The sequence below is a fragment of the Protopterus annectens genome, chromosome 11.part0 (genome assembly GCF_019279795.1).
Source record: "Protopterus annectens isolate FY-2018-M chromosome 11.part0, PAN1.0, whole genome shotgun sequence".
NCBI classification, from domain to species: Eukaryota; Metazoa; Chordata; order Ceratodontiformes; family Protopteridae; genus Protopterus; species Protopterus annectens.
In genome coordinates this window covers 1,125,847,062-1,125,874,235 of record NC_056745.1, presented here as the reverse complement: position 1 = coordinate 1,125,874,235, position 27,174 = coordinate 1,125,847,062, and the positions used below count along the sequence as shown (strand labels likewise).

The 27,174-nt window shown below is 38.1% G+C and overlaps 1 protein-coding gene across 1 annotated transcript in view; it reads left to right on the top strand.

Annotated features, from left to right (window-relative positions):
• Nucleotides 1-27,174, top strand: part of SLC37A3 (solute carrier family 37 member 3) — a 737,607-nt gene that overhangs the window by 108,953 nt on the left and 601,480 nt on the right. Inside the window, exon 6 of the mRNA XM_044088481.1 lies at nt 16,128-16,211. Within this exon, the coding sequence (XP_043944416.1) occupies nt 16,128-16,211 (84 nt within the window). The remainder of the gene's footprint in view (nt 1-16,127; nt 16,212-27,174) is intronic.

The window sequence follows — 27,174 nt, the reverse complement described above, 5'->3', positions numbered from 1 at the left end:
CAGCAACTTTCTCTGCTTATCTACTCATGTGTTTTGGATATGTCTCTATTGTCATGCCTTTGTCCCCCCACGTTTTCAGGCTTGGTCCAGATTCATTGCACTAAGGGGTTCTGAGTGTACCTCTCCACTGCCAGGCTTTTCACAGAATGTCCAGATGTTTGGCCCATGCTTCAGTTCTGTTCCACATTTTATTTGTATTTGTCTGGTAAATCACTGTGATGATGTAAGGATTTATGTCCATGAACAATGACACAACATGTCGGTTCCAATCATCATATCCTTCAGATGTGTCTGCTGAAACGCACCCTTTTGCTGTACAAATGTTTGTTTATGACAGCAATATTTGGAATATGTCACTATATGTGGCCCATTTCCCTCCACTTTGTACAGCCTTTGTACAGGTGTCTTGCAATAAGAGATTGATAGGTATGGTTCTGAGGTATGGCTGCACTGCATGTTATATAAATACATGTATGTGTATATATATTTCTTCGTTCATATATTTATATATGTATATTTATATTATGCATCTACATTTTCATATATATGTTTCAACAGAATATATATATATATATATATATATATATATATATATATATATATATATATGTATATATATATATATATATATATATATATATATATATATATATATATATGTTCATAGGTTCATACTAGGCTATCTGCCCTAGGGCATTTATAAGCCTAGCCAGAGTGTGTTTGGCTTTCGCCACCCATTTTAAATTAATTTTGCTATGCCCTTTTTCGAGGCTAGTATACTGTGCCTCTGTCTAACAGTGACACGGAAGTGATACCTGGGGTAAACCTACCATCTCCCATCCACTCATCAAGATTCCTCTTGAAGAGAGTCAATGAGGGACTCTGCCTAACCTGGACTGGGATTTTATTCCAGAGTGAAGGGAGCCTCTGGGTTATGAATCTGTCCCTCCAGCATGTCCTATTTATTTCAGTGCTGAGGTTCAAGTCTCTCGAGCACGTAGCTCGATGGGATTTGGATTTTCTGAGGTGCAGCATGTCCATTAATTCCGGGTTGGACATGGCTTTATACGTCAGGCACAGATCGCCTCTGAGCAGGCGGTATGCCACTGAGTAGAGCTGGAGTTTCTTTAACTGGGCAGCATATGGCATCTGTTTGAGCCCTTTGATCCTCTTGGTGAGGTACTTTTGGGGTATTTCCAGTTGCTGCAGGTGTCTGGTAACATACATCCCAAAAGAGGCATTTTACTCAATTATGGGCCTGATGAGGGATGAGTAAAGAGGCACGATGATCTCCCCTGATCTAGATGTGAATCCCTTCATGATTAGGTGGGCTATATAAAATGTTTTTCTAACCACTTTGGCCACGTGGTTGTCAAATGAGAGATTGCTATCAACTTGGGTCCCCAGGTCCCTAATTATGTGTGTGTGTGTGTGTGTGTGTGTGTGTGTGTGTGTGTGTGTGTGTGTGTGTGTGTGTGTCTGTGTGTGTGTGTGTGTGTGTGTATATATATATATATATATATATATATATATATATATATATATATATATATGTGTATATATGTGTATATATATATATATATATATATATATATATATATATGTATATGTGTGTGTATATGTTTATATACAACACATGAATGATTCCACAGAGCTTTCTCACTATTGTTTTATGCCTCTATTGCATGATAAGTTTGAAAAAGCAACAGTAATTCCTACAGCTTAGATGGTGTAGTGGTGTGTTGCTCCAATTGTAGAGCACAGCATCCTGAGTTTGAGACTTAGCAGGGTTGATTATTTTGTTGCTGGGCAGAACAAGGGTTGTTAAGGCAATTTTAAGCAGTTGCAAGTGGGTTTGCACGATGCTAAGTGATGGTAAAACATGGTTAATCAATTTTAGCTTCACTTAGCGGTGCTTACTCCCGCTTATCCCTGCACTAATTTCTTTGAAAGAAAAGAAAAAGGGGTGATAGGAAAGTGGTGAAAAAGGAGCATGCAGAGGGAAGTATAGTATGAAAGATAGCTAGGGATGTGCAGGACAGTGTAGGAAAGGTCCATAGCTGTCCAATTCTTCTACAGCAACAGCTGTGAATGTCTACAGAATTTGGAAGTGAATTTGGACACTCAAATCCCTGAGTCAGGTGAGGACAACAGTAATGTGTTGTCATGTCAGTTGGACCGGATTACGTGTGTCCAGTGGGCACTTGCGCAAAATGGACAGCTACGTATGGGGCATAATGTTATTTATTGGGAACAGATTGTCCTTTTTTTTGTTTGTTTTTAAAGGTGAGAGTGGGATGTTGTACAAGAGTACAGTATCCCCCTTTGGAATACATTCAGATGCGTAGTTCATATGTATCTTAGATAAATATACCTTGAAGTAGGAATACTCCATCTTTCTCTTCCCAGTCCCAGTTACCCTTTATTTGCAGAATCCTACAAACATCACTGGAACTGCAGAACTTGATTGTCTCACTGAGGAAACAGAAAAAAAAATCTTCATCTTCGGTGATTAGGAACAGACTATTAGTTTAAGGTGAGTGTTTTAAGTATTTTAGTGGAGCTTCCTAATTTAATGTTGTTGTTCAGACATGCTATCTGTGCTAAACTTTGGTATTTTTCAACATTTTATTTGAAACTGCATATCATTGTGCCACTTCATAAACATAGTATCTGGCATTTGTGGGGTATGGACTCTTAGTCACCCCTCCTCCAACTCACCCAAATTAGAAAGAATATTTCTTGATTCCCAATTTTCTCTGCAAAAATCATTCTTGGATCAAGAATAAATATAGCATAGATAATTCTTCTACTTGTGTACATCAGGAGTAGACTAAACAAAGAATATTGGAATTCTGGGGTTAAACTGTTGGAAACCATGAGCTATTTTACTTTTCACTAAAAAAAGTTAGCCTTCTAATTTGCCCAGTTTCAGCTTCTTTTCCTGAATGTTACTGTTTGACCTTTTCTGCCAATTCCTTTATGAATGTATCATCATCTGTAAATTTTAATAGCCAGAGCAAAACTGAAATTGTTGCTATGTCAGAAGTTCTAAAAGAGCATTTTGTTTTTTCTTCAGTGCAAGCCACAGAAATTCTCATTATTTTTGTTCATGAGCTAGGGCTAAGGTAATGAATATCTTCAAGTGAAAAACGTTGAAGTTATGAAGCTGCATTCAGTTGCATGTGGGTGTACATACAGTGTGCACGTGTGCTTGCTTGCATGTAAACTCCACTGCACACACTACTTCAGAAGTTGTAAATGTGGAAGATGACCGTTATTAGAGCCAGTTTTTGGAGTGTGTGCTTTTTACATTGCTACTGATATGCATGTATCAATAACAGATGTTTACTCACAGCAGGTACAGTTCTGATATTGATAAATGTATACAGTCTGGAGATGAATAGTACAGCAGATAGTGTATGAGTGGAATTTGCTTCATAGTCAATAGAAAGCATTGAGTAGATACAACATTGTCTAGCTCCCTAGAATTATAGTTTTAACAGTCTCTTTCTGCTATATTATTAAACATAGCTTAAGTATTCCCATCTTTACTCTTCTCTTTATTTGAATTCATACAGCCTCCCTCATAAACAGTTTTCTCTGAAATATGTCATACATGTTAAATTATTACTGGAAAGTCCACAACATAATCATGTGATTTTAAATTCTGAAGGAAGATCATCTCTCATATGTTGTTGTATGTATGGTAGAGAAGTATAACACAGTACAAATGAAGCCCTCTGTTTGATTTCCTGAAACTATTATCAGGCTTTGAACCCAGCATTTCCCAAGTTTTCTTTTTGTTATATGTTTTGCAACCCAGGTTCTGAAAGATGTAAATTATTGCCAAACAAGATTAAGAACATTAGGTTTGGTGAAGAACAGTTGTTGTTAATCTGCAGTAGTTTTCTGAGATATGAAGGTCATGAAAATAATCTGTTAACTTTCTGGAGTTTAAAACCCTTATGTAGATCACCTTCATTCATCTTTTCCATAACTTGCTGTCCTGATAGTGAGACCACTCATTCTGTCAGGTTTTTATTCCACTTTCAGTTAAAAAATTCTGTAAAGTAAGGTAACATGATGTGGAGACACATTTGTATGTTTAGTCAGGAAAGTTTATTCCACTTTTCAGGTTTTGATGATGATCTTCGTGTTTCACTGTTGCAGTCATTACATTTGGGTAATCTGCTGGCAGGTTGCCCTCAGTCGGCCTGATTAACAAAGTCTTGGGTCCTGTGTTGGTTGCTGTCCCTTCTTCCATGACGTCAGGTCGTCGGGGGTATAAATCATGCAGCCGATGCCATTTTCATCAGTCTTTCTTGCCGTGCGGTGCCCGAAGCAGAAGCAGTTCACAAGTGCCGGTTGGCCAACTCCTGAAATTTTGTTTTCGAGTTTCAGAACCGAAGTCTTCAACCTAAAGCTAAGTACCCCGCTGGGGAAACTTTTTCTTGCTCCTTACTGATGTCAGTAAAAGTTAATAATTGCATTACTTGTAGGAAGCAAATACCCCATAAATATTTTCATTTGTACTGTATTCCTTGCCTAGGCCCTGACCACAACGTACCTTGCTGTCGGTTTTTGTGCTAAATGTAATCAATGCACTATTAAGCGTCGGTATATTTTTGCTTCAAAATATTTTGGCTCAAGATTTAACTATCCAGAAATGTCGTCTGTTAGCAATCCGACTACCAGAATACACAAAAAAAACGCAAAGAAAAAGGCAGAGACAGACCGTCGAGGTCCAAAACCGACGACGAAGCTTCCCACTTTTCAGGTTTTGATGTTCTGTTGAGTGGCAGAGGTGTTAAATTTTGTATTAATATGTGCACTCTTCAGTTTAGTACTCATTGCATAAAGCAATTTGCTGTTCCATTTAGGCCCGAGGTGTCAACCTCCTGAGGTGTCAACCTGCAGCTTACCTGCCTTCTTATGAAAATGTCTTGCATCATGAGGGGCAAACGTGATTGTGTATTGTATTCCACGTGACAAGGTCAAGCGTGGCTGTTCATATTCTGCATGGTGTGTTGCATGCTGTATGTAATAACATCCAGTCAAGGATTTGTTGAAGCACTGTGTGAAAATGTATAATATGACTGTGCTGCTGGATTTACAAAACAAAAGCGGTGGTGCTGCATGCTGTGTGCGGTGCCAAGTAAGTTTGTGCATACTTTGCTACATGCTTTCTGACAATAGCAAACAAGACTGTGCTGCATACTCAGTGAGACACTATATGTGGCTGTGCTTCATGCTTGACTGCATGCTGCACACAACATCCCCAAGCATAGTTGTGTTGCATGCTATATATGACATCACCAAGCATTGTTGTGCAGAATGCTGTGTTTGACAACATCAAGCAAGCATTTCTTGCATGCTTTTTGTGGCGACAGCAAAACAAGGCTGTGATGCATGAGTTTTGCATAACAACAGCAGGCAGGGCTGTGCTACACGACAGCACACTTGGCTATGTTGCATATTCTGTATGAAACCAAATATGGGTGTGCTGCATGCTCTACTGCATGCTGTGCATGACATCACAAAACATGATTGTATTTTATAGGAGATTTTATGCTGTGTGACCGCACCACAGAGGGCTGCACTCCATGCCGTGTGTGATTCCAGATATCTTTGACATAATTGTGCTGCACGCTTTACTGCATGCTGTGTGTGACAGCAGTGAGCATGGTTGTGCAGTGTGCTCTACCATTTGTTGTGAATGATTTCACCAAGAATGGCTGTGCTCTGTGGTGTATATGACAACAGCAAACTTAGCTGTCCTGCATGCTCTCCTGGTGTACATGACATCAGTGACCATGGTTGTGCTGCACACTCATTGTGACAACAGCAGTCATGATTGTGTTGCATTCTGTGCATGACAGCATCGACTTCATGTTGTGTGTGAAACACAGAATACAGCTGTGCTGCAGACTGTGCAAGACGATGCCTGGTGTGGCTGTATTGCATGCTGTGCATGGCAGTGCCTAGTGTGGCTGCACTGCATGGAGTGCATGGCAGTGGCGGTGGCACTTGCTGTGTGTGGCAGTGCCTGGTGTGGCTGCAAGACTTGCTGTCAGTGGCAGTGCTTGGTGTGGCTGTGTCGCTTGCTGTGCATGGCAATGCCTGGTGTGGCTGTGCCACTTGCTGTGCGCAGCAGTGTCTGGTGTGGCTGTGCCACTTGCTTTGCATGGCAGTGCCTGGTGTAGCTGTGCCTCTTGCTGTGCGTGGCAGCGCCTGGTGTGGCTGTGCCGCTTGCTATGTGTGGCAGTGCCTGGTGTAGCTGCGCCGCTTGCTGTATGTGCCAGTGCGCCTGGTGTGGCTGCCCTGCTTGCTGTACGTGGCAGTGCCTGGTGTGGCTGTGCCACTTGCTGTGCAAGGCAGTGCCTGGTGTGGCTGCACCACTTGCTGTGCGTGGCAGTGCCTGGTGTTGCTGCTCTGCATCTTTTGCAGGGCTAATCCGGTATTGATATTTTGCATTTTTTGTGAGCTAGAACCAGACTTGGCTACTTTTACATGTTCTATAGAATGTTGTTTGTAACACTGACGGATTCGGCAACCAGGAACTAAACCACTTCAAGATGATGTAGAAAACTTCTTTATTCGATAAAATAGTGGATAAGCGCTTTCACGCACCAAAAGTGCGCTTCCTCAGATCTTCACAATTAGAACAAAAAACCCTGATATATATACTCAGCAACAGTTCAATCAAGCATCTAATTAAGCAATTATTCAATTAAATTAATTGATCCACCTTGATTCAGTGCTTGGATTCAGTTTATACACAGGAAAGCAGTATAAAACAACTCTGGTTAACTTCTCTTTTTGTTTCTTCTATTCATATATATAATGCATCCATAGGTAAATAGTCAATGAATAAAAATGGCAATATGTGTTCATATAAAATATTCATACAAAATATTCATATAGTATATAAAATATAGAATATAAAATATATATATGATTTCTGTCTTATCATAGAGCATATTGCAAATAATCAAATAGTCAAATCAAACAAACAAATAAATCCATTCAATTAAAACTGTGTTAATAAATGTGTATATATATAAATATATCTAAATAAATAAATATATTATAAAAATATATATCAAAAATATTATATTTCATAAATTTTTTGTATATGCCAAATTCTCACTTAGACATATGTATATATAAAATATAAGATATATCATGATCAATGCTGTGTAGTGTCAATATTCTTCATGTTACTAGTAGTCACAATGGACTATATGTCTATATGATTAACATGTACCTATTGTATATATGCCTATCAAAATCTATATCTATATATTTAAGCATAAAAAATATATAAAAATATAAAAATATATATAATGAAATGTACAATTAAATATAAATTTTGTATATATTAAATAAATAATATAGATATAAATAAATAAATAAATTAATAATTCTTTTGAATAGGTATTTTTACATATATGAAATGTTAAAATCAGCCCTTAAAATGCTAAAATATATGTGCCTCTTGCTGTGCGTGGCAGCGCCTGGTGTGGCTGTGCCGCTTGCTGTGTGTGGCAGTGCCTGGTGTAGCTGCGCCGCTTGCTGTATGTGCCAGTGCGCCTGGTGTGGCTGCGCTGCTTGCTGTACGTGGCAGTGCCTGGTGTGGCTGTGCCACTTGCTGTGCAAGGCAGTGCCTGGTGTGGCTGCACCACTTGCTGTGCGTGGCAGTGCCTGGTGTTGCTGCTCTGCATCTTTTGCAGGGCTAATCCGGTATTGATATTTTGCATTTTTTGTGAGCTAGAACCAGACTTGGCTACTTTTACATGTTCTATAGAATAAAAGCGGCTGTGTTGTGTGCTCTGCATGAAAAGTGTCTGTGTTTCTGTTCTGCAAGATGAGACAGAATAGCTGTGTTATGTGCTTCTGCATGGTGTAATGAAGACTGGTTGTGTTCCGTCCCCTGCATGATGCAGCAGTGAATTGGTTATGTTGCATGATATGATGATGAGTGGCTTTGCTGCATGGTCTAAATGATGTGACTGTGAGTGGCTGTGTTTGGTCTGCATGATGTGATGAAGTGTGGCTGGTGTTTCACGTTATGTGTGATGTAGTGAAGTGTGGCTGGTGTTGCACGTTATGTGTGATGTAGTGAAGTGTGGCTGGTGTTGCACGTTATGTGTGGTGTAGTGAAGTGTGGCTGTGTTGCACGTTGTGCATGATACAGTGAAGTGTGGCTATGTTGCACATTCTGCAGGATGCAGTGAAGTGTGGCTGTGTTTCATGTTTTTCAGGATGCAGTGAAGTGTTTTTGTATTGCACGTTCTGCAGGATGCACTGAAGTGTGGCTGTTTTGCACGTTCTGCAGGATACACTGAAGTGTGTGGCTGTGTTGCACGTTCTGCAGGATGCAGTGAAGTGTGGCTGTGTTGCACATTCTGCAGGATGCACTGAAGTGTGGCTGTGTTCCATATTCTGCATGACAAAATTAAGCATGGCTGCTGTATTCAGGACAAAGTTGAATGCAGTTCATTTACATATACTGCTTGATCATGTTTAGGTTTGTTCTGCATGTTTGGTATGATGAGACCAAGGGTAGCTGTGTACCATATGCTGCAGGACATGCCACATTGCAGGTCTATCTCACTTTGTTGAAGGACCAAATTGTCACCCGGTAGTTTGGTTTGTCCAGCTGTTCTGACTGAGATTTCAGTACAGTAGGGATCGGGGAATTTGCCCTTTCCCCCACAGTAATGCGATCTCTGAGTTGGTATAAGTAATTAGGAGGGGTGGGGGAGCTGCAGGAGCGGGATTTCCTCCCTGCAAAAACACTGTTTTGTGGCAGTGGCAGGTGTTGGGTGGCTTTTGTTAATTTTTCGATTAACTGCATTGTCAACCATATGAGTTTCAACAATGGGGTTTTCAATAAACTGACATAGATCACCTCTTTGCTGATTACTTGGCCTTTCTGCATGCAAAGGCGAGTGCAGTTCTGTTAGTTTGCTCAGAGCTTGACAAAGCTGTTCCAAAAAAGGTCATTGACTTTTTTTTCTGTGACCTGCTTACATCTTTTTATGTCTGCTCTCATTCCTTCCTGCTTTTTACTCCTTTGTTTAGTTTCTCTTTTTTCATTCCCTTTTTTTTTACGTCAGCTTTTAAGTAAAAATCCAGTCGTGATCTGTAAGTGGCAAATGCTTGCCTCAGAAGAACAACAGAAGTTTGCTTAGAGGGTTGCCACTTTACAGTTGGCTGAAGAAAGTAAACCAGTTACATTTTTTAAGGAAAAGCTGCATCTTTTAATGTAGATAGGAAAAGGCTAGTGAGTTGCATCTCAGTGATGCACAACTTTATTAGTGCTATTTTTATTCCATTTTGTTATTTTAGAAGGTGGAGTTACACAGTAAAAAAAAAAAGCAACTTTTTTCTTGATGTGTACTTCATTGATGCAGTTCATAGGTTCATAGGTGTGTACTAGGCTAATGACCCTGGAGCCTTTACAAGCCTTGCCCATAGGATTATCCTGGCATTGTGCCACCTGACCTTAGTTCCCAGTGCCTCTGTCAAGTAGAGCCACTGGAGTGATCCCCGGGGTGAATTTTCTATTTCCCATCAACTCATCAAGATTTCTCTTGAAGAGGGCCATTGAGGTGCTCTGTTTGACATGTAAGGGAAGTCTATTCCATAGCATGGGCAGTCTCTGGGTTATGAACCTGTTCCCCCTCCAGCTTGGTGCGTTGATTGTGGTGTTGAGGTCTCTGGAGCGTGTGGTGCGGAGGGATTGAGATTTCTTTAGATGTAACATTTCTAACAGAGCTGGATTAGACATGGATTTTTAAGTCAAGCAGAGATTGCCTCTAAGTAGGCAATATGAGACCGAGAATAGTTGAGTTTTTTGAGTCTGTCCAAAACATGCAACACAGCCACACTTCACTGCATCCTGCAGAACGTGCAACATAGCGTTTAAGGCCTAGGATCCTCTTTGTGAGGTACTTTTGTGGCCTCTCCAGTTGTTGCAGGTGTCTAGTGAGGTCATCTTTGGTTTGAGAAATGGCCTTTTTCTTGTAAAACTGTGGGCTAGAAGGACACCACCAGTATCATACTCATGTCTTGCAGCCTCATTTATAGTGTTTGCTCTCTTAGCACATTTTAAATTGATTTTCAAAAGTTTTCAGTATAATTTTCTGGTAATTTCATCAATTCCTTGTTTGTAGTGGTAGGAGCATGAGTGGCAGAATCAGTGTCTGAAAGCTGCCATGTCTGATAAGACTTGCCACAAGTCATTACTTTCTTTGGTGCTCATTGGTGAGCATTGATGTGATTTGCGTAGCTTTTGTTTAACTTTTTATATTGAATCATTAAGACTCTTGTTGAGCTGTATGTGTATCTCTTTATAAACTTAGTGTGATACAGACTTCAGAAAACAAAATTCTGCCATTAATACACGTATGATAGAGAGAAAGAGAGATGAACACAGAGTAAAGTGTAAACTAACTAATAAACCGAAAACACCAATCCACAAACCAAGTAAGAAATGAAGGCAAATACTGTGAATGCAAGACGACTGCAGAGATATAAAACTTTATGTATTAATATTATAAAATCACTAGATACAGTACAAAAAGACAAAATTAAGCGCTTTCTTCAGGAAAAGCTGACTTCATCAGAATTACTCAATGTTAAACAACTCTCGTTTAAATAATATACCTGGCCAATCATCTGAAAGACTAACATCACTTCCTCTGTAATATTAAAAGTACTAGTCCCTAAAAGTTCCCTTATAATAACACTGCACCACTTTATTGATATAAACAATGCAACTAGAGAAACACATATTATTAATACAAATTATGCTGTAAAAATACATCTCATATCACATTATAGCATAAACATTGATTTTAGTCTTAATACAGGGGACATAGAAATTCTGTCATTCAGTCCTGGAGGATGACATACATTTAATTTGATTTGCCATTTTAATTCAATAAATTCTAAGTTATCATCCACCGGTCCACCCCGTGGTCCCAAATCAACCTGCTCCAGTATAAAAAATCTAAAAGAATGATTAGGCTTACTGCATATATGTTTGTACAGTGCATTTGTTTCATTTTTCTGCTTGATGTCATTTAAGTGCTGATAAATCCTTAACCTGAGTGCATTTTTGGTTTTCCCCACATAGTAACTTTCACAGAATTTACATAGTGCTATATAAACCACCCCTTTACTATAGCAGTACATTTTTTTCTTTGTAGTGATATATCCAAAATTTTTCAATTTGATTTTAGCAGTGTCCAAAATATATGGGCATTGAGAGCGTCTTCCACATTTAAAAGTGCCACCCTGCCCTGAATTATACTTATTCCTTTCAAAAAGCCCTTTAAATGAGGTGTCCTTCCTATATACAGCAATATGTTTTGCACCAATTCTTTCCTGCATATCCAAGTCTGCCTCAAATATTTTCCAATATTTGAAAATAATATTCCTAATATTAGAAAAATAAGATGTATACGTAAGGGCAAGTGTACGTCCAAAACCCAAAGGTCTATCACTACTATTATCTTGGCTACCCATGTCAACCTGAGCTAATAATGGGATGAAATAACCACTAGTTCTCATTTTTAACTTCCGTAAAAATATCAGTGTCTCAGGGTAACCTCTCCTTAAAAACATAGTTTTCATATTGTCCCCTTCCTTCTCAAACTCGTCCATGTCAGAGACCATTCTGGCCAGTTTCACATATTGGCCTTTTACAAGTGCCTTCTTTTGGTGCAATGGGTGCGCACTTGCAAAATGCAGCAATGTATTTGAGTAAGTTGGTTTCCTATATAACTGGGAGGTAAAACAGTTATTAATGTAGTCCTTCCTGATAGTGACATCCAAATAGTTAACAAAGTCAAGATCTTTATTGATGGTAAATCTCAGGAAACTAGTTGTACAATTAATATAGGTGAAAAACCTGTTCAGGTCAGTTTCACTACCCTTCCAGAACAGGACTATATCATCTAGGTATCGCCCATACAATACCCATGAATTCCTGAACTCTGAGTTGACCACAAATAGATTCTCCCATTGTGCTAAAACAATGTTTGCAAAAGCTGGTGCATAGCACGCACCCATTGCTACTCCTTGTTTTTGTTTGAACAAGCGCCCCTCAAAGGTAAGGAAATTATTTTCTAATACCATTTCCATACAGGTCTGAATTGTTAGAATGGTCTCATGCTCAAACCAAGTATTAGCACATAGGTAGTCATAAAACCACTCCATGCCTATTTGGTGTGGTATAACCAAAAATAGGTCGCACACATCAATAGTAACCAGGATGAGATTTTTATCAAACATATTTTGTTCAATTTTTGTGAGGAAATCCCACAAATCTTTTATCACTGATGTACGACTTATCAAGAACATTTTTGACCTTACTGTCAATAAATTTAGCTATACTAAAGGTTTTTGAGGCCTTAGCATCCACAGTAGGTCACAGTGGTGGATTGGGGGATAGATTTGTGTATTTTTGGTACTCCAAAAATTGTGGGAATTCTGGGATGTTCAGTCAGTAAATATTCATGGGTCTCAAAAGCAATCTGGCCATTAAGTAGCAGCTGTTCCACTTCCAAGTCAATATTGCAATAGGCTGAATTTATTTCATTACGTGAGACCTCAGAATATACCTCACTGTAAAGCAGTTTGAACATTTTACTATTATATTCATCTATATTCATCATAACCAATCCTCCACCCTTGTCAGGTTTCATTATCCTAATATCACGCTGCTTAAGTATTTCTTTCAAGAGCAGTAGTTCTCTATTATTAAGGTTATTTTTGCCAGTGGCATTATTCCTCCTATCTAGTAATTTTCTGATATCAGCTTCACATAAGCCTTTAAAAAGTTGTATTAAAGGGTGGGTCGGGGGAATGAATGTACTAGGGTCTCCGAAGATTTGATAACTCTACCACATTAGAATTTTGAGAAAACAAAGCTAAATTCATTTTCCTTGTAAAATGTTTTAACTGTAAGATAGAGTCAACTATACTTCCCTTCCTATATGGTACAAAATTCATCCCCTTAGACAGTAAATCAGACCATTCAGTGTTGACTTGGGCCTGACTATAGTTGCATATACTAAAGTCACCAGTTTCATTTAGGACAATGTTACATTTAATGGCAGTGGTAATATCATTGATGTTATTCATCTCCGGTATGTGCCCCATCTCCCCCTCCATGGGGCCCCCCCGAGAGTTGTTCCCATACTTGTGGTAGTCCTGCCTCCCCTGTCTCTGATTCATCAGCCTCACCGATCTCTGTAAGGTAGGTTGTTCTAAAGGGAATTCAGCTTCAATATTATCCTGGTCATAAACTTCAAAATCTTGCCCCTCCACTTGTGTGTCTATATTATCCCTAATATGACTTTGTTGGCCCCTCGGTGGTTCAGGGTATGCTAAGCCTTCCTCGTAGTCTAGTTTATCCTTTAACAACTTTCTCTCCTTTCTATTTTTCAGTTCCACCAATTCAGTGTTAACATTATTAAATACAGCATTGAATTCATTCTTTTTAACATCAAATAATAAATCATTCTTTATACTAGAGTCCAGCTGGTTAATACCCCTTAACAGTACAGACATTTTCCTGTTATTATCAGCAATTAAAATATGCAATAATTTGCATCCTTGCCTGTTAAAGAACTGCACCAGTTCTTTGTGTAAATGCGAATCTTTCTGCAAGCCTGTAGGATATTTCCATAGTCGTAGTCCTTTTGGGACTTGTTCTTGTTTCGTACATTCAAGCAAATACTCGTTTTCTAGTTGAAGTTTTTTGTATTTAGTTAACAGACCTTTGAAGTTAAACAATTGTTGATCTAATGTTCCCTGGTAGCCAACACTAGTACTTCCATTCTGGTTAAACCCAAAGTCAGTTTTTAGCCATTGCGCCACTGAAACATTCAAGTTCTCGTCATGACATGCCAGTTGAACGTTCCCAGTCTGTGGGGCTGGTCTATTTGAATAGTTGTTACTGCTGGTACCGCCCTCACTAACGTCGCTATGGTAACCCGTTCTTTGGCCAGGAGTTATTGAAGAAAAAGTGGATAATTGCAAATTATTCGTGATTCATTGAGTGAGAGACCTAGAATCACTCATAAGTTTATCCACCTTCCTGGATATCTCAGCCACTGTAAATGCAAGTGTTGATACAGACTTGAGTACGGTCTGTAAATCTGTGTCGTCCATGTTACACAGCTGTTCACCTCCGTCCATAGTAAATGAACTAATAAACCGAAAACACCAATCCACAAACCAAATAAGAAATGAAGGCAAATACTGTGAACACAAGGCGACTGCAGAGATATAAAACTTGCAAAAGGCCAATATGTGAGATTGGCCAGAATGGTCCCTAACATGGGCGAGTTTGAGAAGGAAGGGGACAATATGAAAACCATGTTTTTAAGGAGAGGTTACCCTGAGACTTTTGTCACTGATATTTTTAAGGAAATTAAAAACAAGAGAACTAGTGGTTATTTCATCCCATTATTAGCTCAGGTTGACATACTGCGGTGGTGGTGCTGTGGTAGCGTTGTCGCCTCACAGGAAGACACTGTTGGGTTCGATTCTCAGCTAGAGCGTCTTCTGTGTGGAGACTTGCGTGAATGGGCGTACCTTCGTTGAAGGTTGTGCATCAGAGCTGGCAACTCGGTACGTAAAAGTCTACTGCCAATCATTAGCGGACCAGAGTTCCGCTGTGGCGACCCTTAACTGGGAAAAGCCGAAAGACACAAACATTAGCTCAGGTTGACATGGGTAGCCAAGATAATAGTAGTGACAGACCTTTGGGTTTTGGACGTGCACTTGCCCTTGCGTATACATCTGATTTTTTCTGATATTAGGAATATTATTTTCAAATATTGGAAAATATTTGAGGCAGACTTGGATGTGCAGGAAAGAATTGGTACAAAGCCTATTGTTGTATATAGGAAGAACACCTCATTTAAAGGGCTTTTTGAAAGGAATAAGTATAATTCAGGGCAGGGTGGCACTTTTAAATGTGGAAGATGCTCTCAATGCCCATATATTTTGGACACTGCTAAAATTAAATTGAAAAATTTTGGATATATCACTACAAAGAAAAAAATGTGCTGCTATAGTAAAGGGGTGGTTTATATAGCACTATGTAAATTCTGTGAAAGTTACTATGTGGGGAAAACCAAAAATGCACTCAGGTTAAGGTTTTATCAGCACTTATATGACATCAAGCAGAAAAAGGAAACAAATGCACTGTACAAACATATTTGCAGTAAGCCTAATCATTCTTTTAGATTTTTTATACTGGAGCAGGTTGATTTGGGACCACGGGGTGGACCGGTGGATGATTACTTAGAATTTATTGAATTAAAATGGCAAATCAAATTAAATGTATGTCATCCTCCAAGACTGAATGACAGAATTTCTCTGTCCCCTGTATTAAGACTAAAATCAATGGTTATGCTATAATGTGATACAAGATGTATTTTTACAGCATAATTTGTATTAATATGTGTTTCTGTAGTTGCATTGTTTATATCAATACAGTGGTGCATTTTATGTGTTATTATAAGGGAACTTTTAGGGACTAGTACTTCTTTTAATATTACAGAGGAAGTGATGTTAGTCTTTCAGATGATTGGCCAGGTATATTATTTAAACAAGAGTTGTTTAACCTTGAGTAATTCTGATGAAGTCATTTACCTGACGAAAGCGCTTAATTTTGTCTTTTTGTACTGTATCTAGTGATTTTATAATATTAATACATAAAGTTTTATATCTCTGCAGTCGCCTTGTGTTCACAGTATTTGCTTTCGTTTCTTACAGAGTAAAGTGTGCTTTCAGAATGTACTTTATTACTGTTTGTAAATTAACAAGTTAGTGAATTGGATTTGGTAGAATAAAATCATTTTTGAGATTAGAATGCTTTTATTTTTAGTGCAATCATATGTAAAATATTGTCCTACTGAAAATTGTCAGTAATTTAGAGGAAGTGGTAAAAAAGTAATTACTGACTTCTGTACTATTTTTGGAAACTATATTGCCTTCATAAACATTGTATGGCCTCATAATGTTGAGTTAATGTATAATTTTATTTCATGCTTTTTAGATACATTCTGTTATTCCTGCATTTCATTTTTTTTCAGGGTTTATATATAAGTGGAATTGTTGGAGATCGTCTGAACTTGCGATTTGTCCTTTCCTTTGGGATGTGCTCCTCAGCAGTTGTGGTAAGAGGATCTTTGATGATAGGGTGAATGCAGTTTGTTTTGCGATGGTTCCGTCCCTAGCATTCCACAATTAATTGAGGTATCCATGATTAAATAAGAGGTGCATCATATTTGCCATATTCTTGAAAATTATAGGATATGGTAAATAAGATCAGTAGCTTATTAGATTATTCAAAACAAAAAAGGTCTTCCCCATGTTAATATGAGCCCTTCAACTCCCTTTACTGCAGCATCCTGCAGTAAGTGCTCTTCTGCTTTCTTTGTTCGTTCTCCATAAAGAAGATCTTCCTTTCATGTCTGTCATTCTCATATAGCCATTCCACAAGTTGTACTGTCAGCTGCTTCTATGTAGCAGCTGTTTGTCATATGCTGTTTTGGACTTGGGAGCTGTAAGTGTTGCTTTGCTTTGACTTTTATCTAAAAAAAATTTTTTTCTTTGTATTTGAAAGTACATATATTTATATGTGTGTGTGTGTGTGTGTGTGTGTGTGTGAGAGAGAGAGAGAAAATGAATATAGTCAAGTGTCAGTGGTGCAAAAGGTAGCATACTCACTTTTGGTGCAGAAGACTGTGGGTTCTATTCCCATACCAGGTAGATAGATTATTGACACTGCAGTGCAGCATGGGGGGGGGGGGGTGTACTCCTGAGTAAGTTGTTTTTTGGATGAGATGTTAAACCAAGAGCCCCATCTGCTTGAGCTGGTGGTAGTTCAGGTGGATGTAAAAGGTCACATGGCACCTATCGAAAACAGTAGGGGTCCTTTCTTCATATACAGAAATAACTCTTATTTACAACATATTTACAAATGTACAAATACATAACTATGCAAATCTATTTATCTATAGTCATACTTTCCTTTACAGTCATACTAAATTTTCATTTCCTATTAGACTCCCAGTCATTTTTCCATAACCACCACCCGGTTTTACTTAATATATTTGCTAACTCTGTTTATCACCAAACCTAATTTAATTTAATCTTTCATTCCATATAACTCATGTAACATAAAATATATCTATTCTTTTATTAGATTCTTTCCTTATCCATCTTTAGTCATATCCTTTTTTATCCACGTCTTTTATGTCTTCTAAACAAATCTTCTTTCCATAGTTTTCCCCATAACTTTTTTTACTCTCTTACACTTCAAAACTACATGTTCTATAGTTTCTTCTTCTTGGCAATGTAAACATGTTCTATCACTTTTCCTTTAATATGGCATATTTCCTTTTACTGGCAATTTATCTATTACCAGTAATAACAAATCTTGGCATTCTACTTTCTGATTACACCATTTGCTTCTTATTTTTATAGATTATTTTTTTCATCTGTTGCCATGGTTTTAATATTAATGTTTTATCATTACTTTCTTTTACCATATTTTATCTTTCTCTCTCATCAGTTTTTATTTTCCACAGAAATATTTTTCTCAATAATGTTTTATCTCATTTATAAACTTATCTTTCTGTTTCTCTTTTTATCATACCCCAGCTTTTAACATACTTACATTTGTACAAGTTTACTATTAATCTCTCATTTTTTTTTCAATTTATCCATTTTAAACACTTTGTACAAATTTAATTAAGTAGCATATACCACTGAGTTAATTGACCCTAAACCTCCTCCTCTATTTACATGCAAAACTCCATGCTTTTTTACTGTGTTCAATCTAGTACCCCATATAAATGTAAAACCTGTCTGCAATAATTCCGTTTCAAATGCTGTTGGCAACATAAATATACTTAAGTGTGCTGTTTTTTCCCCATCAGTACTGAATTTATAAAATAAAGACTTTTTTCTTAATTATAATTCATATGTCCTCCAGAAATAGGTTTGTTTTATTTCTTCTTTTGTTTTTCCCTCCTTTGGATTCTACTTGCATCTTTATTTCTAAATTTTATACCTAACACACAAATTTATTCATTGTAAAGTATATACTGTCGGTTTTTAGTATGTCGACTAAACCTTTGCTTTTCTGACGATTTAAAGCCATCTATGCCATCTCATTTCTGCAAATGAACTACTTTTATTCAATTCTTTTTGCAATTATTATGTCATCTGCATGTGTTAACAAAAATGGAATTCGTAACCCTTCAAGTGTTATATACCTCGCCTCCTTCGTTTTGTGATTTATTTCACAGACTGTCACATTTGTAACTAATGCAAAGAATTTACAACTCATTAGACATCCTTATCTCACACCACTCTTCATAGGTATCACTTGACTAAACCAGCCATTTATAAGTATTTTTACTTGATTATTACTACAGTGGATATAAAAAGTGTACACACCCCTGTTAAAATGCCAGTTTTTTTGGGATATAAAAAATGAGACCACAATAAATCATTTCAAAACTTTTTCGACTTTTAATGTGGCCTATAACCTGTACAATTCAATTGAAAAACAAATCTGTTAGGGGAAAAATATAAAAAATAACATACAATAAGCTGGTGTGCACACCCTTAAACTGATATTTTGTTGAAGCACCTTTTGATTTAATTACAACATTCAAACTTCTTGGGTAGGAGACTATCAGCATGGCACATCGTGACTTGGCAATGTTTGCTCATTCTTCCTTGCAAAAGCGCTCCAGAATTGTCAGATTGCAAGGGCATCTCTTGTGCACAACCCTCTTCAGGTCACCCCACAGATTTTCTATTGGATTTAGATCTGGGTTGCGGCTGGGCCATTCCAAAACTTTTAATTTTCTTCTGATGAAGCCATTCTTTTGTTGATTTGGATGTATGCTTGGGGTTATTGTCATGTTTAATGGTGAAATTTCTCTTCATCTTTCTAGCAGACACCTGAAGGTTTTGGGCCAAAAGTGACTAGTATTTGGAACTGTTTATAATTCTCTCCACCTTGACTAAAACCCCAGTTTCAGCTAAAGAAAAGCAACCCCAAAGCATGATACTGCCACCACCATGCTTCACCGTGGGGATGGTGTTCTTTTGGTGATGCAAAGTGTTGTTTTTGCAGCAAATGTACCTTTCGGAATTGTAGCCAAAAAGTTCAACCTTGGTCTCATCAGACCATAATACATTTTCCCACATGTTTTTGGGAGACGTGATGTATTGTTTTGCAGATTTTAGTTGGGCCTGGATGTTTTTGGGCCTGGATGTTTTTCTCTGTAAAAAAAAAAAAAAAAAAGGCTTCTGTCTTGCAACCCTAACCCATAGCCCAGACATATGAAGAATACTGGAGATTATCACCAGAGACTTCCCATACTCTTGAACAGACTACCTATCTATGTCAAACAGAGCTCCTCATTAGCACTCTTCAAGAAAAATCTTGATGATTGGATGGGAAATGGGAAATTCACCCCGGGGATCACTTCTGTGGCTCTGCTCGACAGGGGCACAGGAAAATAATTTTCTTGGGTGGTGAAAGCCCGGGTACATTTTTTGGCTAGGCTTGTATGGGCCCTAGGGCCGATAGCCTAGTACCTACCTATGAACCTATGTAGTACAGAACCAGTACTTGCCAGAAATTCCTGCAGCTCCTTCAGTGTTGCTCTTGGTCTCTTGGCAGCCTCCGTGACCAGTTTTCGTCTTGTCTTTTCATCGATTTTGGAGGGACGTCCAGTTCTTTGCAACGTCATTGTTGCCCCATATTTTCTCCACTTTTTGATGACTGTCTTCCATGGTATATCCAATGCTATAGAACATTTTTGTACCCTTCTCCTGACTGATACCTTTCAACAATGAGATCCCCTTGATGCTTTGTAAGCTCACTGCGAAGCATGGCTTTTGCTGTAGCAGGCGACTGAGTAAATGTCAGGAAAATCTTACTAGGCCAGCTGAACTCTATTTGGGATTAGTCAGAGTCTCTTTAATTGATAGCAAGTGTGTACCCAAGAAGACTGAATGCTGTAATTAAATCAAAAGGTGCTTCAACAAAGTATTAGTTTAAGGGTGTGCACACTTATGCAACCAGCTTATTGAACATTTTTTTATTTTTTATATTTCTCCCCTAACAGATTTGTTTGTTTTTCAGTTAAATTGTACAGGTTATAGATTACATTAAAGGTGGGAAAAATTTTGAAATGATTTATTGTGGTCTAATTTTTTTATATTACAAAAGCATGGTATTTTAACAGGGGTGTGTACACTTTTTATATCCACTGTATACTCTGACATGCATAATTTCCTAACTTTCTTGCTTAAGTTATATTCTCTGCTTAAATTATATTCTTTCATTATTACAATTAGACATGAAGTATTTTGGGTATTAAATGCCTTAAGTGTCCTGTCATAATTTTCACTTCTTTTCTGTTCATAATAATTAATGATGGTTCGAGAAATTGTGCCTGATAATTCTTGACAAACCTTCCCCTTTATCTACCGTCTTCTGTAATATTTTCTATTTTAGTTTCAAATCTCTGTTGTATTTTCATAAAGATCTTATAATCATTATTTAATACTAATGGTCTCCAGTTTGTCTTCTATCTTCCTTCCTCCATATGAATTTAAGTATTCCACTGCATAATTCTTTGTACATAAAACATTCATTTAACGGTATGTTTTAAAGATTTTGAATGAATGTTTTTTTGCCAATCCCTTAAATCTGTATACATTTCATACCCTATTCCATCTGGTCCTGCAGCCGAAGCTATATTTACTTGTCCTAATACTTCATCTAGGTCATTTAAAGAAATCTCCTTTTCCAACTCTTTCTCTTTTTCTGTTAATATTTTTTACTTTGTGTTTTTTTTTCCACTAACTTATTTTTTCTTTAAACATTTCTTGTACATACACTATTTAAAATCTTTTTGTGCATTCTGTCTTTATATTTCTCCTTTTCATTTTTATTTGTCATTACCCTATCATCTCCCTTTACTAATCTGCTTAAATAAAGCGATATTTTTTACAAGGAAGCATAGAAGTATCTTTGATTGTATAACAATTCTTTTATTTTTTTCCTTATTCATTTCCTATTATTCTTTTACTTTGTCAAAGTACTTTTTATCATTATGCTCTAAATCTTCCAATGCGTCATTATATGTTTTTATATTTTTCCTTTTCTTACATCATACTGCGATGTAAAAAAACATTTTTTTTATATTTTCCTTAAATATCATCCAGCATTCCGACCATTTTTTTATAAAATGTTCTCATAGTAATATGATCTGTCCATAACTGTACTACTCACTCTTTCTTTCTTCATTCCATGCTTTCTCATTTGCCTGTTTTATTCCTTTGCCTATTTTATATATTCCATGTTTTCTTTTATCTCTAGCCAATATTGCAAGATGATTAGAAAATCCTTTCAACTACCTCCCCTTCTCCTGTAGTTGAACCTTCTGCTACTATAAATTCTGTTTCAGTTCTACACATTCCCCTTTTGTAAGTCCATGAATTTTTGCCCCAAAGTTTTAACTTGCCACATCTTATAACTTTTGACATTTTTCTTTTATCATTTCCTTTCTTTTGACACTTGCCTCTTAAATCTCAGTTAAAGTATCCTGACATAGCAAAGCTAATGGCCGATAAATTCGGCTCCAACCCCCCCCCCCCAACCTTCCCCAAGGAAAATACCATAACATATAACTCCCCCAGCTATCACTAGGAAACAGGTCCTTAATGCTCTCTCTAAGGCCAAAGACACTGCATCAGTGGACCCAGACAATTTCCTAGGATGCCTTCTAAATGGCATGAAACATGGCCTGTCAGGGCTTTTGGAATTGCTATTTAACTATAGCCTGCAAACAAGCTTTGTGTCTCATGAATGGAGAACAGCAACAGCCATCCCTCTGCACAAAGGTGGGCCATCTACAGACCCTGGAAACTACAGACCCATAAGTCTCACTTGTCTTTTATGCAAAGCCATGGAAAGAATTATCATGAAAATGATCAGTAGTGATATAGTAAACCTCCAGATACTGGACCCAACCCAGTTTGGTTTTGTCAAGGGCAGTTCATGCTTGCTTAACTTGTGGACTTCTTTGAGAAGGTCACCAAAGCAATGGATGAGGGCAGAATGGTTCACACTGCTTACCTTGACCTGGCCAAGGCATTTGACACAATACCTCACTCGGGCATTGATGACAAACTCAAGAGGTTAGGTACAAACTCGTATGTCACTTGGTGGATAGCCAGCTGGCTCACAGACATTACCCAGGAGGTTAGAATTGGAGAGACCACCTCTACAAAGAGGCCAGTCACAAGTGGAGTCATCAGGGATCGGTCCTTGGACTGCCCCTTTTTGGCATTTACTTGTCTGAAGTCAAGGCCAATGTTAGTGGTCGCTGGTTGATTAAATTTGCAGATTATTCAAATTAGGAGCTATCTTTGAATTCCACACTTGACACAAATGTTCTCCAGGAGGGGCCAACATAGACAAACAACTGGTGTCAGAGCCATGGACTAAAACTAAATGCCAAGAAATGTATAATAGTATCCTTCGGGAAGTAATCCATCCCTGGTAACTATCATATTGACAACACACCCCTTGGAGTTGACCCAGTAGTCAGGGACTTAGGGACACACACAGCTAGTAATCTAGCCTTTGACCATCACGTATCTACAGTAGTGAGGAAATCATTCTATGTTGTGCAACTCATAAACAAAGGTATGGCATCTAAGTCCAAGGAAGTCATTGTTCCACTGCATTTGGCATTCTTCAGGCCTATCATTGAGTACAGTGCCCGTTTTGGTATGTGTCTAACTAGGCATATCGAACTGAAACATTCACAGAGGTGCCTCAGTAAAAGAATACAGGGCTTAAGTAAAGTGGCGTATGCAGACCGCCTCAAAGCTGTATCCCCATATTCTGTCCCTTACAGGCTTTAGTGGGAGATCTATGCCTGACATACATGGCATTGTCAGACCCCACTCTGATAACCTCCTGCATATCCACAAAACAAACTCCACCAGAATTACCCGTTCTAAAGACTTGAACCTTGCCTATAATATAAATCGGACCTGCTGGAGAGACAGGTATGTATCCCAGAGATTACCCTGTCTCTGAAACAGGCTCCCCATCTATGTGAAGCAAAGTTCCTCCTTAACCCAATTGAAGTGCAGCCTGGACAGTTGGATGGCTAACAGGAGATTCATCCCTGATTTGGCACCTCTGTCTCTAATGAGCACAGGCAACATGTAAGTGGTTCATCTCTCAGGCCCTAGCTTGTAAAATTTTCCTTTCCCAAGCCCCTGCTTATACTTATCAAGGGTATCAGAACTTGTCAGAGATTTGGGATGGCCCTTGTGGTCGTTAGCCTAGTAAACACCTATGAACTGATGAGGTATTAGGGTTAGAGATCAACATTTGCATTTGAGATTAGTATTAGGGAGTGTCTGGGACTTTCAAGGTTAAGTTAAGGTTCTGGGCAGGTGAATATTTGAGTATTGTAGGATGGAGCTGTTGGGTGGTGGGTGCATGCCATTCTGATCAAGTAGCAGCAAGCAGGCGAGCCATGAGCCAATAGTACACAAGCACCTGTAGTAGATACACACACACATTCACTGTGTGTGTGTGTGTGTGTGTGTGTGTGTGTGTGTGTGTGTGTGTGCCCCTATAGTCACAGATTGCTTATCACTGACATCAAAATGTGATAGGTGACATGCATCTGGTTATGTGAGGGGCAAGAACTACAGTCTTTGGGATCTGCTCCATTACCCCGAATAGGTCTGATGACTTCCAGTGGGATGTTCTCTTGAGTCAGATCACTAGTACTAATCAGGTTAAAAAAAAAAAAAAAAACGCAGTAACCAGTTCGCCAAATGCAACCTGGACCCGAGGGCATAAAGTTGAATATCCATTGCTATCAAGGGTATGGGCTTCTAGACCCAAAATTAGACAACACACTGAATACTTACAGAGCTGAGTCTTTGGCTTAGGACTTGTATCTTTTTACCACTCTCTGTGTAAACTACTGTTTCTTCCAGGGTCCCATTTACCCTTGGTAACTGTTTTTCAAACAAATTATTGTTTATACACGCATGAGCAAACACGCATGCACAATTCACAGGGAAGGAATTCTCCAAATCCCCCCAACTTTTTTTATGACACTATAGTACTGCCACCATTTGAGATATGGCCAGGGACCTCCAATTACCTGTCCACTCTAGATTTAGCCAAATGTAAATTATAACAAATGAACATATTTCACTGGTGGTAGCCTTAAGTTATCTAGCTAATTGGAAATGGAACCCACAGAGTTATCAAATTGCAGGGTTAAATAACAATAGCTCTATTCTGAGATAATAAATTAATACACATTTGTATAATAAACACTAGTCACATGTGCTTAAAAGTGAACCACTTAAGCAGTCAAGAAATCTGTCCTAATACAGAGTAAATATGCAAAGATCAATGCATTGTAGTGAGAAAGGGAAATTAGGTTTGGGCAAAATATATACAGAAGAATCTGATTTATAGCCAAATGTATATCCTAGTATATCTTGCTGAAAAAATTAATCATTAACTGTCCTAAGTTAAAAAATACACAAGGTAGAACAGAAAAGCAAGTCTTCATAGTTGTGTCCCAATCAAAGGCTAAACATTAAGACTTAGAATAAAACAAAAACATTCTAAACAGTCATTTTCAGCTTACCTCTCCAGTACAGAGGCCAGGTCATGAAATTGCATCATTTGTCACACAAAAACAGGTATAAGTACATTACATCAGCTTACATTAGTTCCATTTTCCCTACAGAAGAACAATGGCTAAGAGTAAACATTTGTCGCTTTATAGGTTTATGGTTTGTAAGTATGTACTAAACTAATGACCTTCAGGACCTTTATAAGCCTAGCCACGCAACCCAACCCTTTATATACTAGTAACTTCTTCCTTGTATCTCTGGCCATTTGCTTCTTTGAAATACACTAATTGTAATTTGTGACCCTTGGCTGTCTTGACTCCAAAACCTTATGTTAATTGTATTTAAGCAATTAAGCCCTTTACAGAGAAACTGAAGTAAGTTACTCTCCGTTTCTCCCTTTCATCTGCTTTTGCACTTGGAGAGAGAGAAATATTGCAAGTTTATACAAATATTTCAAATTAAAAGAAGACTTCAAATATAGATTTTAAAGATGCGACCAGTCTGCACTAAAAGAGAGACATGCATAATACTTTGAATCCTTACGTCTGTGTATAATATTGCTAAATGCCTTGCATACATCTGTAATATTCACCACTGGTAATCCCCCCCATCTTTTAAACATTCCATCATCATCATCATCATCCCTTTTCGTAAGATACCTGGCCCCAAAACACACAAGGACTTCTGTCTGATAAGCAGCATGGTTTCCGAAATGCACTTAGCACCACTACCATTCCACTCGCAACAACTAACGCAGTCTGCTGTAATATCAGTGATGGTTTTATCAACCCTTGTTTATTTGTAGACATGGCTAAAACATTGAAAGCTGTTATCCATAACATTCTGTTAGGTAAGCTTGCCAAACTTAATTCTGGTCAAAATACTGTTAACTATTTCCACAGCTGTTTGAAGATTAAAAAATATCAGGTTCATGCTAATAGCTACATGACTACACAGTGTTCCCTCAAGATATGAGTTTTAGGCCCTCTAATTTTCTCCTTGTTCATTAATGATCTTCCTGATGACCTTCCCAAACTAGGCATTGTACGTTATGCTGATGACATACTGTTACTAAACTAACAAATGCCCGTCCACCCTCAAAATCCAGCTTTAACTGTCCTCCTAGTCTTTGCCATTGGGCTACAACAAATAAGTATTTCATAAATCACAAGTAAACTGATGTCATACTTTTCTCATCCACTCACAAACTCCTCCAGTTACCCTGTTTTACAGTAACAGACAATTAGAACAACATCACACCTTGTTTCTAAGTACAAATACTTGAGTCTCTCCATTTCCAGCACAGTAAAATCTGCAAGAAAAAACAAGTCAAGCTACAGTACTCACTGTGTGATGCCATAAACCTCCTGTAATGGAGGCACATGGGTTATATGCAAATAACCCTTTAAGGACATTGTTTCAGCTACATGGCTTCTGAATGTATATGACTTTTTTTTACTTTTCCATAGATAGTGGGGTGTGGTTTTTATTGGCTTCAATGTAAACATAAAGACTTAAAAGTGGAAAATGTGATGGACATTGGGTATAGATATATATGTGCGCATATACATAAATATTTGTACGGCACAACTCTTGCTTGGTCTGTATTGAATTCTCAGTACTGTTCATTGCAGACATGTGCACAGGTAATTCCTGCAAAGGGTCTTCAGACCAGTCCACCTACCTGGTTATCATTTAGAAATAATTAGTAGTAGTACTAGTAATAGTAAAAAAAAAAAAATGGTGATGCTAATGTTTTCTTTAAACTGGAACCCTCCTGGCACCACAGTTCTCCCTCTGTATGAACCTCAAGCAGGTTTTTTGAAGGTGTCCGTTAAGAAACAAAGCTTGAGATAAGTGGTGCAGTATTGTATGTCAAGCCATGCTTTTTCTAGACAAGACCATCTGCATTAGTATTATTGGTGTCACCTCTGTGATGGATAGTGGCACAAGGCTAAACTCCATCTACGAAACATGGTATTCTCCCCACTTGCCAATGTAGCTACTTTAAAGGGCTGTGATCTGCAACCACTGTGAACAGTTCAGGCTATGCCAGACTTTCCATTTCTGTGCCTGTATAAGATTCCGCCCTTGGTAGATGTCTGTGGTTTGTGCGCCCTTCTTTCCTGTGAGGAAACCTGGCTACTTACAGCCCCATCACATAGTTGGTAGTGCCTACTTATACAATTACTTCTTGACTGTAATCCGGACTGGCTAGGTCCCTATAGCTAAAGGTGTCAAAGGTACTTACCAGTAGCTCATGGTGAAGATGTTCATCGTGTTTCACTGTTGCAGTCCTAACCAATGGGTTATCTGGCTCCCGGTAAACCTCGATCGGCCAGAATACCAAAGGTAAGTAAATATGACATCGGCTGTCGTCAGTTGTAAAGGACGTCAGAACGTCCTATACAAAAGGAG